Here is a 16,150-nt window from a genome sequence, read left to right as displayed (position 1 = left end):
TGAAGACAACTTTCTACTTAAGTAATTAAATAATAAAATCTGTAATGTATTAACAACCATGAGTGATGCGACCGTCTCTTCTTGCACCTTACCGACGATAATGTAACAATACAAAGGCCATGCGCACCCGTCCACAACTAATTCACTGCGAACAAAACGCTCCAAAGAAAATCTAAAATATTATCTGCATGCCATACAAGCCCGTTAAACTCGACATTAACATAACGTATTCATTTAAACCATGACATTTCACATTTTGTAATAAATGTTCTTTCCTACGGCGCATCAATTAAGAACCGAAAAAAATGTATAATTAGCTCTATTAAGACAATAAAACTCTTAATGATACCGCAACAGTCGTAATATCCGTGCGTTCGTGAAAAAAATATGTAATTATACTCATTATTTAAATAGGTTTTTTCGTCCATTACGGCATAGCTTTAATGGGCGGGCGAGTGAAGCCGCTATCTTGAATTCATTAAATCGATTGGATTCGGTAATCACCTAATTACGACTCACGTGATTTCAAAGTTAAGAGTTTTAATGCGCGAACCGTGTATTTTTGATTATCCCAATCTGTCTAATTCACTCTAATTAGTGGAATACCCTTCGTGGAAGAATAACAGCCGTTTGAAATGCTAATGTCCTGAAAAATGTTAATTTAACTGCGGATGCGGCGTTGACGCTTTCAATTGCATATTATTAGCTGAAATAGAAAAATCTTTTCTCTTTCATGGCGTGTTAGCGTCAGTCGGCTCAACGTTTTCCTGTCAACGTAGTTTAGCCACGTTCTGAATGTTTGCATTATCTAGATGATGATGCGAAAACTTAATTTACTTTGCATAAAGTGGCAAAAAGTGAAATGCGAACTGATTTATTACAAGTTTCTAGGGTCGCATGGTAAAAATATGACGTGTAAATTATGGTTTTACAGTATGTCGTTTAAACATTGTAAGTAATTGTTTCGATTATTCATTGAACTATTTTTAATAGTGTATGACAGCCAAGTGTCGGAAGCTGGTATAATCCCTTTTTTTCCAACATTAATCAATTTTGCACCATAATTGGCCGTGTAATAACGTTTTAACCTTGGTGTGTTCTAAAGATATTACGTGATCTTGTAATTTTGGACAACGGAAAAGCCACTTGCATGCAACGCCTAGGGCCTATTTAATTGATTTAGATGAAACCAATTTAAGTGTTTAAATATTTAACATCCTTTAAAACAGTTTAGTGATGTAAAATAAATAGAGACCAAAAGGCCGTATTTCAATGCTTCTAATATGAATGCGATCTAAAAAGTATTTACATCGAAATGTCACAATTTGTATTTAGAACAACATTCTAAACGTCTCATATCAAAATGGCTGCAGTGATTGCAACGTTTAAATAACGAATACTGTGTCGATAGTGTTCGTGTTCTCGTATCTCCAAGTCAGATCGAGAGCAAGTAATGTAATAATTACAGTGTTTAAGTAAATTAACATGCAACATTATCTTACCAGGTGCGCTAACGCTCAAGTTCAAGGGCGAATTGATGACGGGATTGGAGGGCATCGACGTTAGGCCTTGGAGGTTCGCGGCGAGTTGCGACATTTGTTGCGACATCTGTTGCTGTAGCTGTTGCGACATCGGTGGCATGTTCTGTTGCATGTTCGCCAGGTTTTGCAGGTTTTGGAACATGGACGCCACTGTGGACAAGATTGTTTGTTATAGTTGTAACATTCAGATTTAGAAGTAATCTGCTGGGATAACTTGAGATGTAAGTTCGAGGAAATCTTGTTTTTTTTCCTTTTCCTTTCTTATCTTTAATGCAAGTATGAAATCAAAAAACCCTGCTGAATAAGCCTGCGTTATGGTTTTAATTTCAGAGAGGCCACAAATATTACGCTGACACTTGTTTAACGTTTTAACTAAAACATTATTTACAGTCTTTTCTATATCAATCATCAATTTTAGATCTGATTTCTCAAAGACATTAAAAACTTTCGTTAAGAATCGCTTCAAAAATATCTTAATTGAAACACAATCTTTGATCACAAAGCAAATACTAATAACAATAAAACTCGAACATTTAATATTATGAGGACATTACACGATTCCATTGATGGCCGATGTTATCTCAATGAATTTCTTAAATTAAATGTAATTGCTGTTTAAAATTTAATGGACACTCTTTTAGTTTAATACTCTGTGACTGTGTGGTCACTGTTGCGTGTGGGATTCAACTAGATGGCAGCACTGGTATTTGAAGTTGCGGCGATTCAAGATGGTCAATTGTTTTTAATATTATTAGTATTGAAATGCGATTAAGATAGAGTTTTATATTATTTTACTGGTATTGTTTAAGTTTGATGAAGACATTAAAAATATCATAGATATTGCCTCGATAGTTATTGGCTACTAAATTTAGTAGTAAATGTGGAATACAACATTTTAGGGAAAAACACCTGGTTTTAACAAGCCTTGATATTATTTCAATATAATATATACAGAATTATATCAGTGTTATCAAATGCAACATGCAGTTTATGAAATAGACTTTCTTGTCTTTTTTATTTTTATTGAATTGTGAGTCGCGTGGTTAGAGTTAAACTATTCGCTGATTGTTTAATTTCTTCATCCACATTTGTCTCCTATTCTACAGCTTTTCAAGTAAATAATATGCATAGCAAATGCGACTCTTGAAGAGCAGGATTAAGCACGCACAGATCACCAGGGTTGTTCACTGCGGATTGGAAATCTCGTATTGCAATAATAATATTAGGATTTTATTTTTTGCACTGGATGTGATCTTTGTTCCTTTTTTTTTCTCTTTATAAATGGCTTCCACATTGAATTATATAATGCTTGTATTGCGGGAGAGGAGAAAGACACCTAGACTCAGAACAGGCGGGTTGAGGATTGTTTGTACAAGGGGTTCGAACCCGTGACATGTCACGCAATTTGTCGTGGTGACCAATACAACTTGGCTATAAGTCCTGTTCACCGTTTATCAGAAGTGTTTAAGTATAATCATTAACTATATTACTGAATTAGATATATGTTTAGAATATAATAGTAATAAATGAATGTAGTACGAACTCACTGGAGCCATTCAGATGTGGCTGTTGGTGCGGGGTGCGCGCGCGCGGCGACGGTGTGCGCGGCTCGGCTAGCTGCGCTCGCGACGCCCCCCCCTCCGGCGAACTCGCGCCGCTTTCCCGGTCAGACTCCGCCTGCCAAACAAATAGGAAACATGTTAGAAAAAATAATTATAAAAAAAAATCGGCAAATTTGTTTAATATACGTCAGTGAATTGGCGCTCATTTGGAAGGTGTGAGGAATGTCATGAGGAGTTTCATTGCGAATCGAAAACGATCCAATGTATGAAAGTTACACTTAGATTCGATAAGTCAAGAGACTTTGACCTGCCATCAAAAATTAAATCAAAAGTTATATACTTTGCTCATACATATTAAAGAAAACCCCTTTTCTGTCATTCTTTCACCTATTTAGACACTGCAAAAACATTGTTGTGCCAAGAGGAATAAGAGGTTCAAAACTTTCTTAGGCAGGAAAGACATGGTCTCATGGTCATTGGTTCTCCAACAATATTGCAACTAAAATAATCGCGATTATATTTCGTCGCTACATTTGTTAATCTAAAACATTTGTGAATATTGTCTGCAACACTAAAGGGGAAACAGAATAGAGGTTGAAGACCACCTTATAATAAAAAAAATGTAGAAGTGATTTGATTCTGAATGTCATTATAGTCGATCATTAAAAGAATACCTATTTTATTTTAGACCACATCACACTATGTAAGTAAAATTGCTACAATAATTAACGCTGTGCGGATCAGTCTAATGAATGGAAGCGACAAACCGGCACCAAGCAATTTTTCTAAAATAATTATGTTATTCGGTGATTTTCCATACTTTAAGCATCATCTTTAGCATTACAGGTAATGTACTTTTATTGTTTTAAAGATGAATGTAATGAAGATGTTTTTTTGTAAAGTATTAATTTAAAATAATTATCATTATTAAAATATTCAGACTCTTTTGAAAGTGAAAATATCTATTTTCTTATTCCCTTAAATTATTTATGAAATAGTATTATTATATCACAAATTTGAAATATGGCAGATTATTAATAAAGCTCTAAAATAAAATGAGTTATTTTTAAAAATCCCGTAATGTTTTAAGAAATTATACATATATATAATTATTGAAGTACATGTAAAACTAGGGAAATTTCGTGTTAAAATTTATTTTAATTTGTAATGACAATTTAATCTGTTTTTAGTCATAAATAGCACTTTAAATTCTGTTTTTAATATGAAAACTACAGGCTATAACTGAACTTACATTAATTAATAGAAACAAACATACTTAATTATTTTACTATAAATAATTAATTTTACGATCAATATCTGCATAATTCGCAATTTACATCTTTAAGTTGTAAATTTATATTGTTTATTTAATAATTTCAATTAAAATTAATTTATTGTAATAAAATTTTAATTATTATGGATGGAATAAAACAAAACAACTGGTCTTTTATTATGAACATATTATTTTAAATAATTATAATAATGAACGTGATTTACTAATATTTTCGATTAAGTTTTTTATAATAGGTATTATCAAAAGCATCTTTTGTGTTCTAATTATACTTAATTATTAAAATTAATTATACTTGTAAATTTTTAACACATAATGTTAAAATATATATTAGTTCAATACTAAAAAACGAGTAAAATCAAACAACAGAACCATTTTAAGATATAAAAATAAATTAAAAATTAAATACGTCTTATACTGACCGCTATTAATATTTTAATTACGGAAACCATCTTTGTTCGATTGTTTTAACCATTGTGCAGACTTTTAAGTCATAAACTATTTATATTGCAATAATTATTAATATAAGGTCTTACAGAATAAGGTCAGCCTACTTGACTTTTAATTATTAAGTCCTATTAAAATATAAATGTAAGGAAACGCCTTGAATGTTTAATTTCTTATAATTATGCCGACTTGTACACTGCAGTTATATCCAAGTATATCGTAAATAATTCATAGAATTAATAATTTGATTATAAACTGAATTCTCTTATTGATCTTTGCATTTTGTAAAGTAGTAAAATTTTAAAAAGGTTTTTATCTCAGCGTCGCTTCGTTGATAATGTGGATAATTTTGAAAGAATTTTATGTTTATAATAATAATATTTTGTTTATTAATATGCTCATTATTAATTAATATGTATTCTCTTTTTATGACTCGTTATTAAAAATATAATTCATTGTAAATTTAGGCAAACTGCCAATATTTTTAAATAAAAACTGTTTTTTTTTTTAAATAACGTTAATTTAATATGAAATGAAAAATTATGTAATTTATTACTCACGAAAGACAATGTCATTCTCTTCAGGGCCAAGGAATTCACAGTCACTGTCTCTACACGACTAACATAATGTTGTCAAAAATGTATAAAACAATCACGGAATATTCTGAAAACCTCTTGAAACGCGAACTCCTTTAGAACTTGAAGGAAACTTGTGAAGGCTTCGAGCAAGCGATGGTAATGTGTGACGGCCGCGGCTAACTCAACACATTCTACACACATACGGTATCCGAACGCGCGAAAACTTTTCTTTACTATATAAAAGTTGTATTTAGAACGGAAAAATAGAGCATAGATAACGCCCGCGAAAAAGAAACGCCGCGCACTATCGACAAAGCGTTCACGTTTTTCTTTTTTTTTAATTTATTTATCAACGGCCGGTAACACATACAGCCGCGCGGCCAAGTTGCACAGCGCGGAATGAAAGCGCGTCATCAGTTTAAAAAATCAACCCCTTCGGTGGTGGGTGGAAAAAATGCGGCCCGCAGGGTGTTGGGTGGCCCCGCCGAAATCCTTGCCAAAGCGATCGGCATCGGCCCGACTTGTCACTTGTCGAATAAGCATGATAATTAAAGTTTTCGATTAGTTTTTTATTCGTGTTTCTTTAGAGCTTTCAGCACGTGTCCCGTGCAAATTTGCTTTCAGTTAACCCGATAACATTTCAGTTTTATTTGTTCGTGAATTGGTTTATGAATATGTTTTTCTTGTTTAGACAATGTTTTGGAGAGTGCTGCTTTGATTGTGTTATTTTTGTTGATTATAGTATCTTGGCCTTGCGTAGTGCGGTTTACATGTAATATCAAGTAGATAGTTATATTATTCTTCTATTTTATAATATTAATTAGGTTTCTAGTAGATAAACATAAATATTTTTATGAAAATATTGCGTAGGTTTTGTTATGTACAGAAAGTTTGTAATTAGCAAGTTCGTTAAAAATAACGCAACATAGATAATAACGAGTTTAGATGTAATAGTGAAATAGTAAACAAATTCATGGTTTATTTAAAAAACTACGAAATAAATTAAACTTTTTATAATTAACATAGCAAGCTAAAGCTGTAAGCACCGCAGTTATTTAAAAAAAGGTATACGGAATGGGAATTTATTTCATACATTCTATATCGGAATACATAAACATTGGTAACAAATTGAATACAAAAAAGCTTAAAAGCACAATCAAAACTCCACCGGGCGCTGACTAATGAAAAAAGTTGAAAAAAAATTATCATCAACAAGTAACATTCGGAATAATCAGCGGTACACGGAAAAAAATCAGTAATTATTCAGATGAAGTTGGACGAACGAAGGGGGTAAGGGGGCAAGGGCCGGCCAAAATAAAAACGGCGTTGCGTAGGGGTGACACCCGTCCTCCCTCGCCTCTACAAATGTTATCTAACTGCGTTCGTTTCGCGTCGCGGCGCCGTTTCGCTCTGAATTAGCGCCCGAACCGGCGAAATTTCAATTTGTACTCCATTTTTTTCTCGGATAGTTGGTCCTAATGGAAAAGGCTAGGCGATCTCGGATTCTGTCTGCACCGGGCGGCGGGTCGCGCTGTTTCTAGTCGCCGGGCTAGGTTAGTGCGGCGCGTGAGTGACTAGACCCGACCCGCAATTCGCGACCCGCGACCCTCTCGTCGAAGAAACATGTGATTGTTCGGCGTCCTCATTTGGGCGGCAAAGCGCGGTCATTATCGGGCGTTGGCGCACACACGCGTCGTATTGTCCGTTCGGGTGTGTGTGTAGATTTTTACTCATTAATTTTAAAACGCTCTGGATTTTTTTCAGGGCGGGTGCTAGGGGGCCTGAGGGGGCCAAGGGGGCGAAAATTGGCGATGGCCGCCGGGTGGGGTGTCACCGACGGGGGTTATTAAATAGATTGGTCCGCGGCCGAACGGAGCCGCCGATCTGCACTTGTACCTCGCGTCATTAACGGGTTGAGAACCGATTTTAAATCGTGAAATAACAGCCTGTTACAGGAAAAGTTGAGCGCGGCTTATCGGCCTCTCCTGCCCGTGTTCTACAAGCTTAATTGCATTAAAAGCGTATTTTTTATTACGACAATTTTTCTATTCATTACTTGCGAGATGTTAATTGTCTTGTTTATTGAGGAGCGTCCATGTTTCCTTGCGCGGCGCGGCGCGGCGGCGCGGCGGGTGCGACGTTTGTAGTGCAACAATACACTTTTGTGAATACACTGTCACGTAGCGCACACACGCGTGTAGCGTTTTTTCCGCGGCCGTTCGGCAGTGGGTGAACAGGGGTGTATGGGGGGAGGAAATGTGAAAAATACTCGAAAAAAGGCGAAATTGTAGCAGATATATAATTAAAGTCCAACGTACAGCAACAGCGCACACCGATGTATTATGCAGACGCGTTCTCGGGTGTCGCGAGCGGCCCGATACACGGTGACCAGCCTCCGAGCGGCGCGACTCCGTGCCCATACATTGTTGACGCTATCATTTAGTCAAATGCTGCGCTTGCTTGTTTATTTGATTAGGATTTACTTTTATAATTGCTTTTGAATATTTTTCGACACATTGTACTCAGAACTTTGGTCGTTTTATATCGTTTTGAAAGCAATTTTCAAATAGTATTTACGCGACGAGTGTGTTGAGGAACCTTATTAAGTAGAAGTAAGATACTTAAGAGACTGCAACTTTTTCTGTCTTTACTCTCATTTAATAAAATAATAAACGGGAAGCGTAATCAACGTTCAAGCCTAAACTCGACGTTGTAAAACACTCGAAATCATTCTATTAACACATAAAAGCACTCGATAACAAAATAATCAAATTCATTGTAACATCGTAAGCACATCTCGAAAATATAAAACGGTTGTTCGGTGGGGGGTATACACGACAGATGGTTAGGAGGGGGGCTCGCGATTAATTTAACATTAAATTCAATAATAACCTCCCATTTATTGCGTAATTTCCTTTCAATTACCTTTCATTTATCGCTCTGTAACTGGATTACAGATGTGATGAACGATCGAAATGTTTCTGCCTACACAGATACTTTTTTGAGTTTAACGTTAAGTGATGTTATTAACAAAGTCGATTAGTTACTCGATGTTATCTTGATTGATATTTAGCGCTATCAGCGTATCCGGCACAATTGTGTGTATAATGTGAAATTTATTTGATGAAATCAATTATTTTTATTGTTTGGGCGGCGTTAAATGAATAATTTACGTTTTAGAATCTAGATACTGTTTGGGAGTCATTTTGAAAAGTTGTTCCAGTTTATCGTTCCACGAAATCTTTTGAAACGGGTAATTAGTTGGTAATTCAATTTGATATGTCCGACTCGCTATTAGACCCGAATGAATGCTGGTAACTTAGTAAATAATTTCAAAACAACAAAAAAAATAAAAAAAAAATCGTCAAAAAATGCCGACAAAATGTATCTAACTAAAATCTTGAGTTATACTTTATGAATGTTTATGACGTATATATTTTCACACAATACTCAGTAACCCTCAAGTTCCCTGCTCACCAGTGACGTCACGGGGACACCGATGTTGAATCAACCCCTACGGCGCGGCGCGTGGGCACTCGACTCGATTCAAACTCTCTCGATTGTTCCAACATAATCGACTATATTTAAATTTTTGAATTTACTATTGTTGTATTCTATTTATAACGTTTGATCGACCACGCAATTAGTGCACGTTCGTCATTATAATGTCTTTGTAATGTTAAAACAAAAGAAATTATAGAGATTTTTAATAATTGAATGCGTAATGCGGAATAGGAATTTTAATTACGGTTCAGTTGTAAATAGGTAGTGGTTACCCAAAATTGTTTTGAGTTTCGAACTTGAAAATTAATGGGCATCGAATTTAAAATGTTCTATTTCATTTTAAATGAATGCGTTCCGATTATCGATACGCGTATATATCGAATCAACATTCGCATGGGAGTAAAGAGGCAACAGCCGAAACTCAGTAAGTACACCTGTTCAATCGACATCCCTCCGACTGTGCAGTAGTTTTTCAAATATGCAATTTACTGATTTAAAAAAAGAACGCCTCGGCCCGTGGGCCGGTCGCCCGCTGGGGCCACGGAAAATGGCGTAAAAACTCGACGAAAAAAACCATGAAAATAGTAGGCCCGCGTATGGTAAATAGCGTCGAATTCAACCCCCCTTGCCACCCGTACTAATTTGTAACTATGGCTATGTACAGCGTTATTGACTTTAATGTCTCATATCTGCTGAATGGATGTGTCAAAGGGTAGGAAGCGTCTTTCCTGCAATTTGTTTGAGGCGAACTCATTTATTCGTAAACTTTTTTTGATTTGTTAGACCAGAATTGATTATCGGGTGTAAGGTAAATGTTTGTTCCTATCACTATTATGAAATAAGGACCAAAAACGAAAGAAATACGAAATACAACAATTTGAATCAAAATAAGATTCTCGCATTTCATTTCTGTTAGTTAAAGCAAACTGATCTTCAGAAAAAACTTTAAATTTCTCAAAATATTAATTAGCCAAGCAACATCCATAATAGCTGAATACCGTTGTCTAAAAACTCATTTATCGAAAAAAAAGTAAAAGAAAACTATAAAACCTTCACAAACAAGGCTTTGGAACCAAGCAGTAATGTTCACAATACAGCCACCTAACCTAATGGACATAAGTAATAAAGGCTATTATCATTAGCCGTAATTGCCACTCTAGTTATACGATATAGCAAGTCGTTGGTAAGCAAATTAAACTCTTTTTTTAAGTTCCGAGGGTGTGCAATGAACTTTGATGTACGGTGAAAGAGCGAGACGCCGATATAATTAAGTGCATCTCTTTTTAGGCGATTACAATCGATTAATTGTTTGCTCGTTACGAGTATTGTATTTTAAATTCCGAATTAGAATTGTTAACTGCCAGTGCGTTTTAAGTTTTGAAAGTTTTTTTTATTGTTTTGTATGGGCTGGTTTAAAAAGATTTTTAAATAGTTTATTTAGGTTTGAATTTTCCCGAAACTTCTTAGAACTTGACCTGACGAATTCACGAATTCGGTAATTTTCGTTTTAAAGCTTTATTTATTTATTTTAAAAGTGCACTTTCGTTGTATTCCGAAAAATAGTCGTTTATAAGCTTTTTAACCTTTGCTTATGTGAAAAGGTTTTTCGTAAAGCTTCATTCAATCTATCATGTTTCAAGAAAAATGGATCGAATGTTTTTTTTTCATGAACTTAAAGTACCTACATGAAAAACGCATATTTGATTTCATAACTCAATATTTAATGGAATATATATTTTATTTATTCTCTGTACCAGTAATATAGATGCTAGTTAATATTAATTTAAATTCAGATTAAAATATTTGATTGGTTTAATTAATTTCTTGTTTAACGTAGAGTGCAAATATGATTTATGTTTTGATTATAGAATGGAAAAGGCTAGACCATAGTTCATAATGTTATTGCTTATTAATAATGCAAAAATTGTACCTACATGGAAATACTACAGTGCTTCGTTGAATTAAAATGTTTTTTTTTTACTTTTTACATCAAATCATGAGATATTAATAAATTAAAGATGGCCGAATAGTGCCGATTCCAATTTTAAGAACACAAGACGATCACTATTTAAAAAAAATTAAACTTTGATGAAAACATGCCACCGACACTAGGTATAATTTGTATTAAACCTGCATACGAGTTCTGGACAGAAAATAGTATTGCCCCAAACAATGAAGCACTAACAACTGGCCAAAGGAAAGCGGCTACATGAAAAAAAATCGCAAATTTAAATTTAAAACCAAGTAGGTTAGTTTCAGCACTTTTAGCTAGCATGACACGACATAGTCATATAATTAGCATACATAATAATTATCAGGGTATCAGCAGACGGCAAAGCAGCCATTATGTACCATTATGGTGTATTAAGTTTTTTTGATTAGCCCTAATTAACAACGGCGGACTGCGACCAAAACATAGAATTTATTTCCTCCGTACTAATTGTCTCATAGGTGTGACAGCTATTATTTTAATTGCAAACTGAGGCTTTAATTGTTGCTTACGTTTCTTTCTATATGTTTTTAATGGTGACGCATAATGTTGGGAATATTAAGTTGATTGTCATTACTGTGAGTTTCAGGGGTTGTGAGTCCCTTGGAATGTTTAATTTTTTTGTGTGGCGTGACGTACTTATTACATTAATGTATATGACTATTGGAGACTAGTCCACCGATTTCGGCCATAGCTCTTTTAACTCAATTTTATATCTCAAAAAGTAGCCTATAGATTACAAACTCGGACGCTAGTTTTAAATTTGATATAGAAAATGCTTTTGAAATATAGACCAAAGACAATAATTATTTTTCAAAAGATCAAACACCTATAGTTCGGGAAAGGTACACTTCTATTTTTGGGACTTAGAGCTACTTCTGAAGATTTCGATTTGCTATAATTATTAATGTTGTAGCACACTACTACCTTTTAAAATACGACTGTTATAGTTGTGGGAAAGAGATGCTGCTCTACAAAACATAATCTGCCGTCTCGCTTTAACATCTGTAAAAATCTTTCGGAAGTTACAGTCTCCAATGATTAAGATTAACTTTCCTATAATGTCTTGAACCATTTATATAACACGGTTTGCCCTGCGGTTAATATAATTTATTATATTGCTGATTATTAACTAGAAGTTTAGTTAAGCTATATATTTTGCATTGACTTTGATAAACAGCAGGAAGAGGTAATTAGATATGCAATACGTTTATTAATCTATAAAAGATTCAAATTATTATATTCTTCTGATATTCAGCCTTTTTTGCTTTTCAACAAATGTATTCAGCCAGTTTGTCGCGTTCTTAGAGTTTTTTTACTGAACCTTATGAGTCTTAAAGTGAAAACAATACCTACGCAAATTCACTTTGTGAAAAATCTAATGCGGAAGCTTTTGTTCATTTTCGAAGTCCCTATTTTGAGTAGTTGATATAGCTCACTGTATCAGCAAAACAATAGAAAATAATCAGATTCAACCAGATAACAAAATTTTGCACCAGACCCTATTTTTAATAATCCAAATAGGCAATTTCTTTCGAATAAATCTTCTAATGGGGAAATAATTGGGCTTTCCACTTATGTGGGTATTAGTCTGCCGTGTGTAAGGCGCCTAATACACCGCGATTACAATGTGATAAGTAAATTTTATAGTGAGGCATAATTATCTTCGTCAAATTACATTTTTATGAACAATTTTAATTATTTTCTATTGCGTCATAGTGTCTTCCTATTCAAAGCAATTCAGACTTAATAACAATGACAGTAAAAACTATTTCAAAATGCAGTTTCAAGTATCAACACAGCATGTTTTTCTAGTCCTCAGTATAAGGAACTCTCATTTGAGTTATTGCACAAGTTTCATACGTCATAACACTATAAATACCGTTCTGTCTAATACAGATCTCGGTACTAGTACAGCAATATTTCTATCCGACTTTCCCTATTCCTGCAATTAAATCGAGTATTTATCGTTAAACCGTAATTACATCGTATCGATGTAAGACGTTTTGACAACTTGCTCAATAATGTCGTATTTGTACAGACATGTTGGGTAGTAAGTCAATGGAAAATGACATGTGTATTTGACTCGTACGTCAAAGTAAGCACATCACTGTTTCAATAGGGCTGTTAACAATAGTCGGTTATTTTATTGTCTTTTGCTATGACTTAATTGTTGGGCTTCACTTTGATACGTAATTGGCGTTTTGCTGTTGAATGGAAAGTATTATTTTTGCACTTCGTTTTGTTTGTAATAGGTGCGTTTGTTTAAAACGACTTCATAATGGAGGCTCCTGTGCTCAGCGCTTTTTTGTTTATTGCAGATTACATTTATTAAGTTGAATATTTCAGCGTCCAAAACAATTGACGCAATTTGGTCTATTATTAAAACAATAATTGCATAAGCGTTTTTCGTAAATGATTGTTCACAATTTAAATAAGCCCAAGATCAAAGTTAATTGAGCAAAGAAATGTAAGAAGCGCCAAAATATCACATTCCATATGCAAATAATTACCGCCAATTTTATGTTCAGCAAATTATCACTTAAAATAATAACAGGGGTACCAACAACTAACCATCAAACAAGAATCTTCAACTCTCAGCCTTGAAACTCGTAAAACTTTAAAGTCTCTACTTGAAAATGTTCGTGTGTACCAAGTTATTACATTAAACACTAACTTGCTGTGTCGTAATAGTGTCTGAGTAGAGGGCCGGACTGCGCCATTAAGGAGGGGAAATTAGTGCATTATTGACTGATTTCCCTTTTCAACTAGCTGATAGACGGCAGTTCGCGTTAGCTTTTCGATTTAAAATACTCGCTGGCTGAATGTTTACTGCATTAGCTATGATCGATTACATTTTGATGTTTATTTTTTTTCATCGTGACTAAGCGCTAATGTAATGTTTTGAACTAAGCGTGGTTTAAAAATGGAATGGTTATTGCTGGTAACGGTTGTTTGTATTATTCTTTTGTTAAATTGTAGTATTTATTGACTCATCATTTAAAAGTGGTAAATTACTTGAGTAAACATTAATAGTTGTCGGATATTTAATTTGATTCTGTACATTACTATGTACATACATATACAAAAATAGCTTAAATGTCGATTAAATTGCGATTTAATTTTCGCGCCACTTATCAATAGAGCGGTACAAACAGTCGGATCTATCGAAAAATCGTAGTGAACTTTCTCTCACCCTCGCGACACAACGATCGTAGGGTCTCCAATTAGTTTTTATGGTACGCTTCATTACAGCCAGTGTTAATTATTATTGTGCTGACGAACGCCCTGTTCTCACTCGACGACCTAATTAGAACGGGTGCCGGGTTTTTTTTTCCTTTTTTGTTTTCTTGTCAGCAAATTATGAGCATTGGGGTGTGTGCGATGCTTTGTATGGATACGTGTGTAGGGGCACTTATGTGCACGCCGTCGCGCGTCGCGCCGCGCGCTAATTCTAAATTTCGAATCGCATAGAATTACGAATTGAAATTCGAATATATTTTAAATAGTTGAGTGAATTTTGATTTGATTTTAAAATAAAGTATTGATCACTACTTTTTTTTTGAAATGGCAAACGTCATGATGTAAGGTCACGTGAAAGATGATTTTATATTTGACTGCATAAAAGTAGGTACAAATATATCTAAAACACCGAACTTCAAGGAAAATAACAAAAAATAATTCTCGCAACGATTAACTTGGCTTCATAATCAAATACCAATGAAAGTGCAAACTGGTTAAGAAAACCAGAAATAAAAGCTCTCAGTGTAAATTAACAGTTTGTTAGATCCAATCGTTATTGTTATACGTTCATTGAGCAAACGCGACGATGTCAGCGCCGCACAATGAGAACAACTCGTTGCCTTGAAGAATTAAAAAAAAAGTTTAAAAAGTTTCCTCACGCACTCTATGACTAGTATGGCGGCGTGGCTGATGGCGGCTCATATAAACTTGTAACCTGTAAAATGCTTCGGTTGTTATAAGTGAAACCATAAATTCACCTAATTGGCACGATTAGAAATCTTAATCATTTTATAGATTTCTTTTGTAATTTTATCGAGTTCTTTATGGCCGTCCGATTAGTTTTCAACATAATAGTTAGTTAAAATTGATTGTTAACATGTTATTTTAGTCGATTTCACCAATTAAGAGTTCTTTTTTTTTCTAAACGTTTATTAAAACTTATCGTGTGTTTTATAATTACGAATTGTTACTAAAAGTAGGTTAGTTAGGAAGCAGGTGGTACTTATTTAGTTTACTTAACAATTTTCTTTTGACTTTGATTGGTGTTTAGCGGTATATAATCACGGTATAATATTTCGATGGCTGACATTTTATATTTTGACATTATATTGTGACAGTTGTTTACGTATCTTATAATTATGTCAAATAGGTCATTTTATTTTTGTTTTGGTATTTTTTATTTGTTATCCATATTCAGTGCGTAACTATTGGAGCCGTACGGTAAAAAAAAAATAATTTTGAAGAGAACAAATCATCATCATCGGCCAAGCCTTTTCCCAACTATGTTGGGGTCGGCTCCCCGTCTAACCGGTTTTTAGCTGAGTGAGAGCAAATCGGTGACAAGTTATCAAAAATATCAAAAGGTGTCTCCCAAAAAAATCCCTTGCCTAAAACACTCTTAGAATCCAGAAGCAAATTAAGATTTTAGAAAACATTAAAAAGCACTATTCAAAACTTACAAAACTTAAGTCTCATTTGCATACTGACCTTAACAAAGTGATAGTGATTAAACGAAACAAAAACCCGCTAATTACTTGATTCACCATTTTCGTATTTTTTGTCCAAATATATTTATTACATTATCAGGTAATATATTAAAGTTTCGACATAGTTTAAATCGCATTAATCAAAGTGGAGACCAATAAAACATGTCGGCTATTACCTTACACAATACTTGTGACAAAACTTTGTTCCGCAATGTATCAATTGTCAAGAGAGATATTATGTTTTAGTTATAAAATAATACTGGCGTTTAATGTTCTAATGGGTTAAGGCCTTTTTCTAGAAAAAGGTTAATAAGTTAAAAAAAAACTGCAAAAAAAAATCGCCTGCTTATTTGCCTGGTTGGTTGCTTAAAATGTTTCTTTTTCTAACTTTAAACGTTAAGTCATTTAGAAAGGACCATAGAGAGTTTACGCATTTCTAAACGTTGAATCTGATAAATGTAAGATTGTATTGATATTTGACATGTCACCTTTCTGAGTGTTTCAAAC

General features: G+C 34.1%; 1 protein-coding gene across 6 annotated transcripts in view; it reads right to left on the bottom strand.

Moving 5' to 3' along the window:
- LOC113498529 (POU domain, class 6, transcription factor 1) overlaps positions 1 to 16,150 on the bottom strand; it is a 105,732-nt gene that overhangs the window by 32,881 nt on the left and 56,701 nt on the right. For 5 of the 6 annotated variants that reach the window (XM_026878554.1, XM_026878556.1, XM_026878555.1 and 2 more), the window contains exons 3-4: positions 3,089 to 3,218; positions 1,503 to 1,691 (exon numbers count right to left, since the gene is read on the bottom strand). In XM_026878554.1, coding sequence (XP_026734355.1) covers positions 1,503 to 1,691; positions 3,089 to 3,218 — 319 coding nt within the window. The other variant, XM_026878559.1, reaches the window with a different exon arrangement.

Source organism: Trichoplusia ni, chromosome 11 (genome assembly GCF_003590095.1).
Source record: "Trichoplusia ni isolate ovarian cell line Hi5 chromosome 11, tn1, whole genome shotgun sequence".
Taxonomy (NCBI): Eukaryota; Metazoa; Arthropoda; class Insecta; order Lepidoptera; family Noctuidae; genus Trichoplusia; species Trichoplusia ni.
Note: the sequence above shows the minus strand (reverse complement) of the source record. Positions and strands in the feature narration are given on the sequence as shown.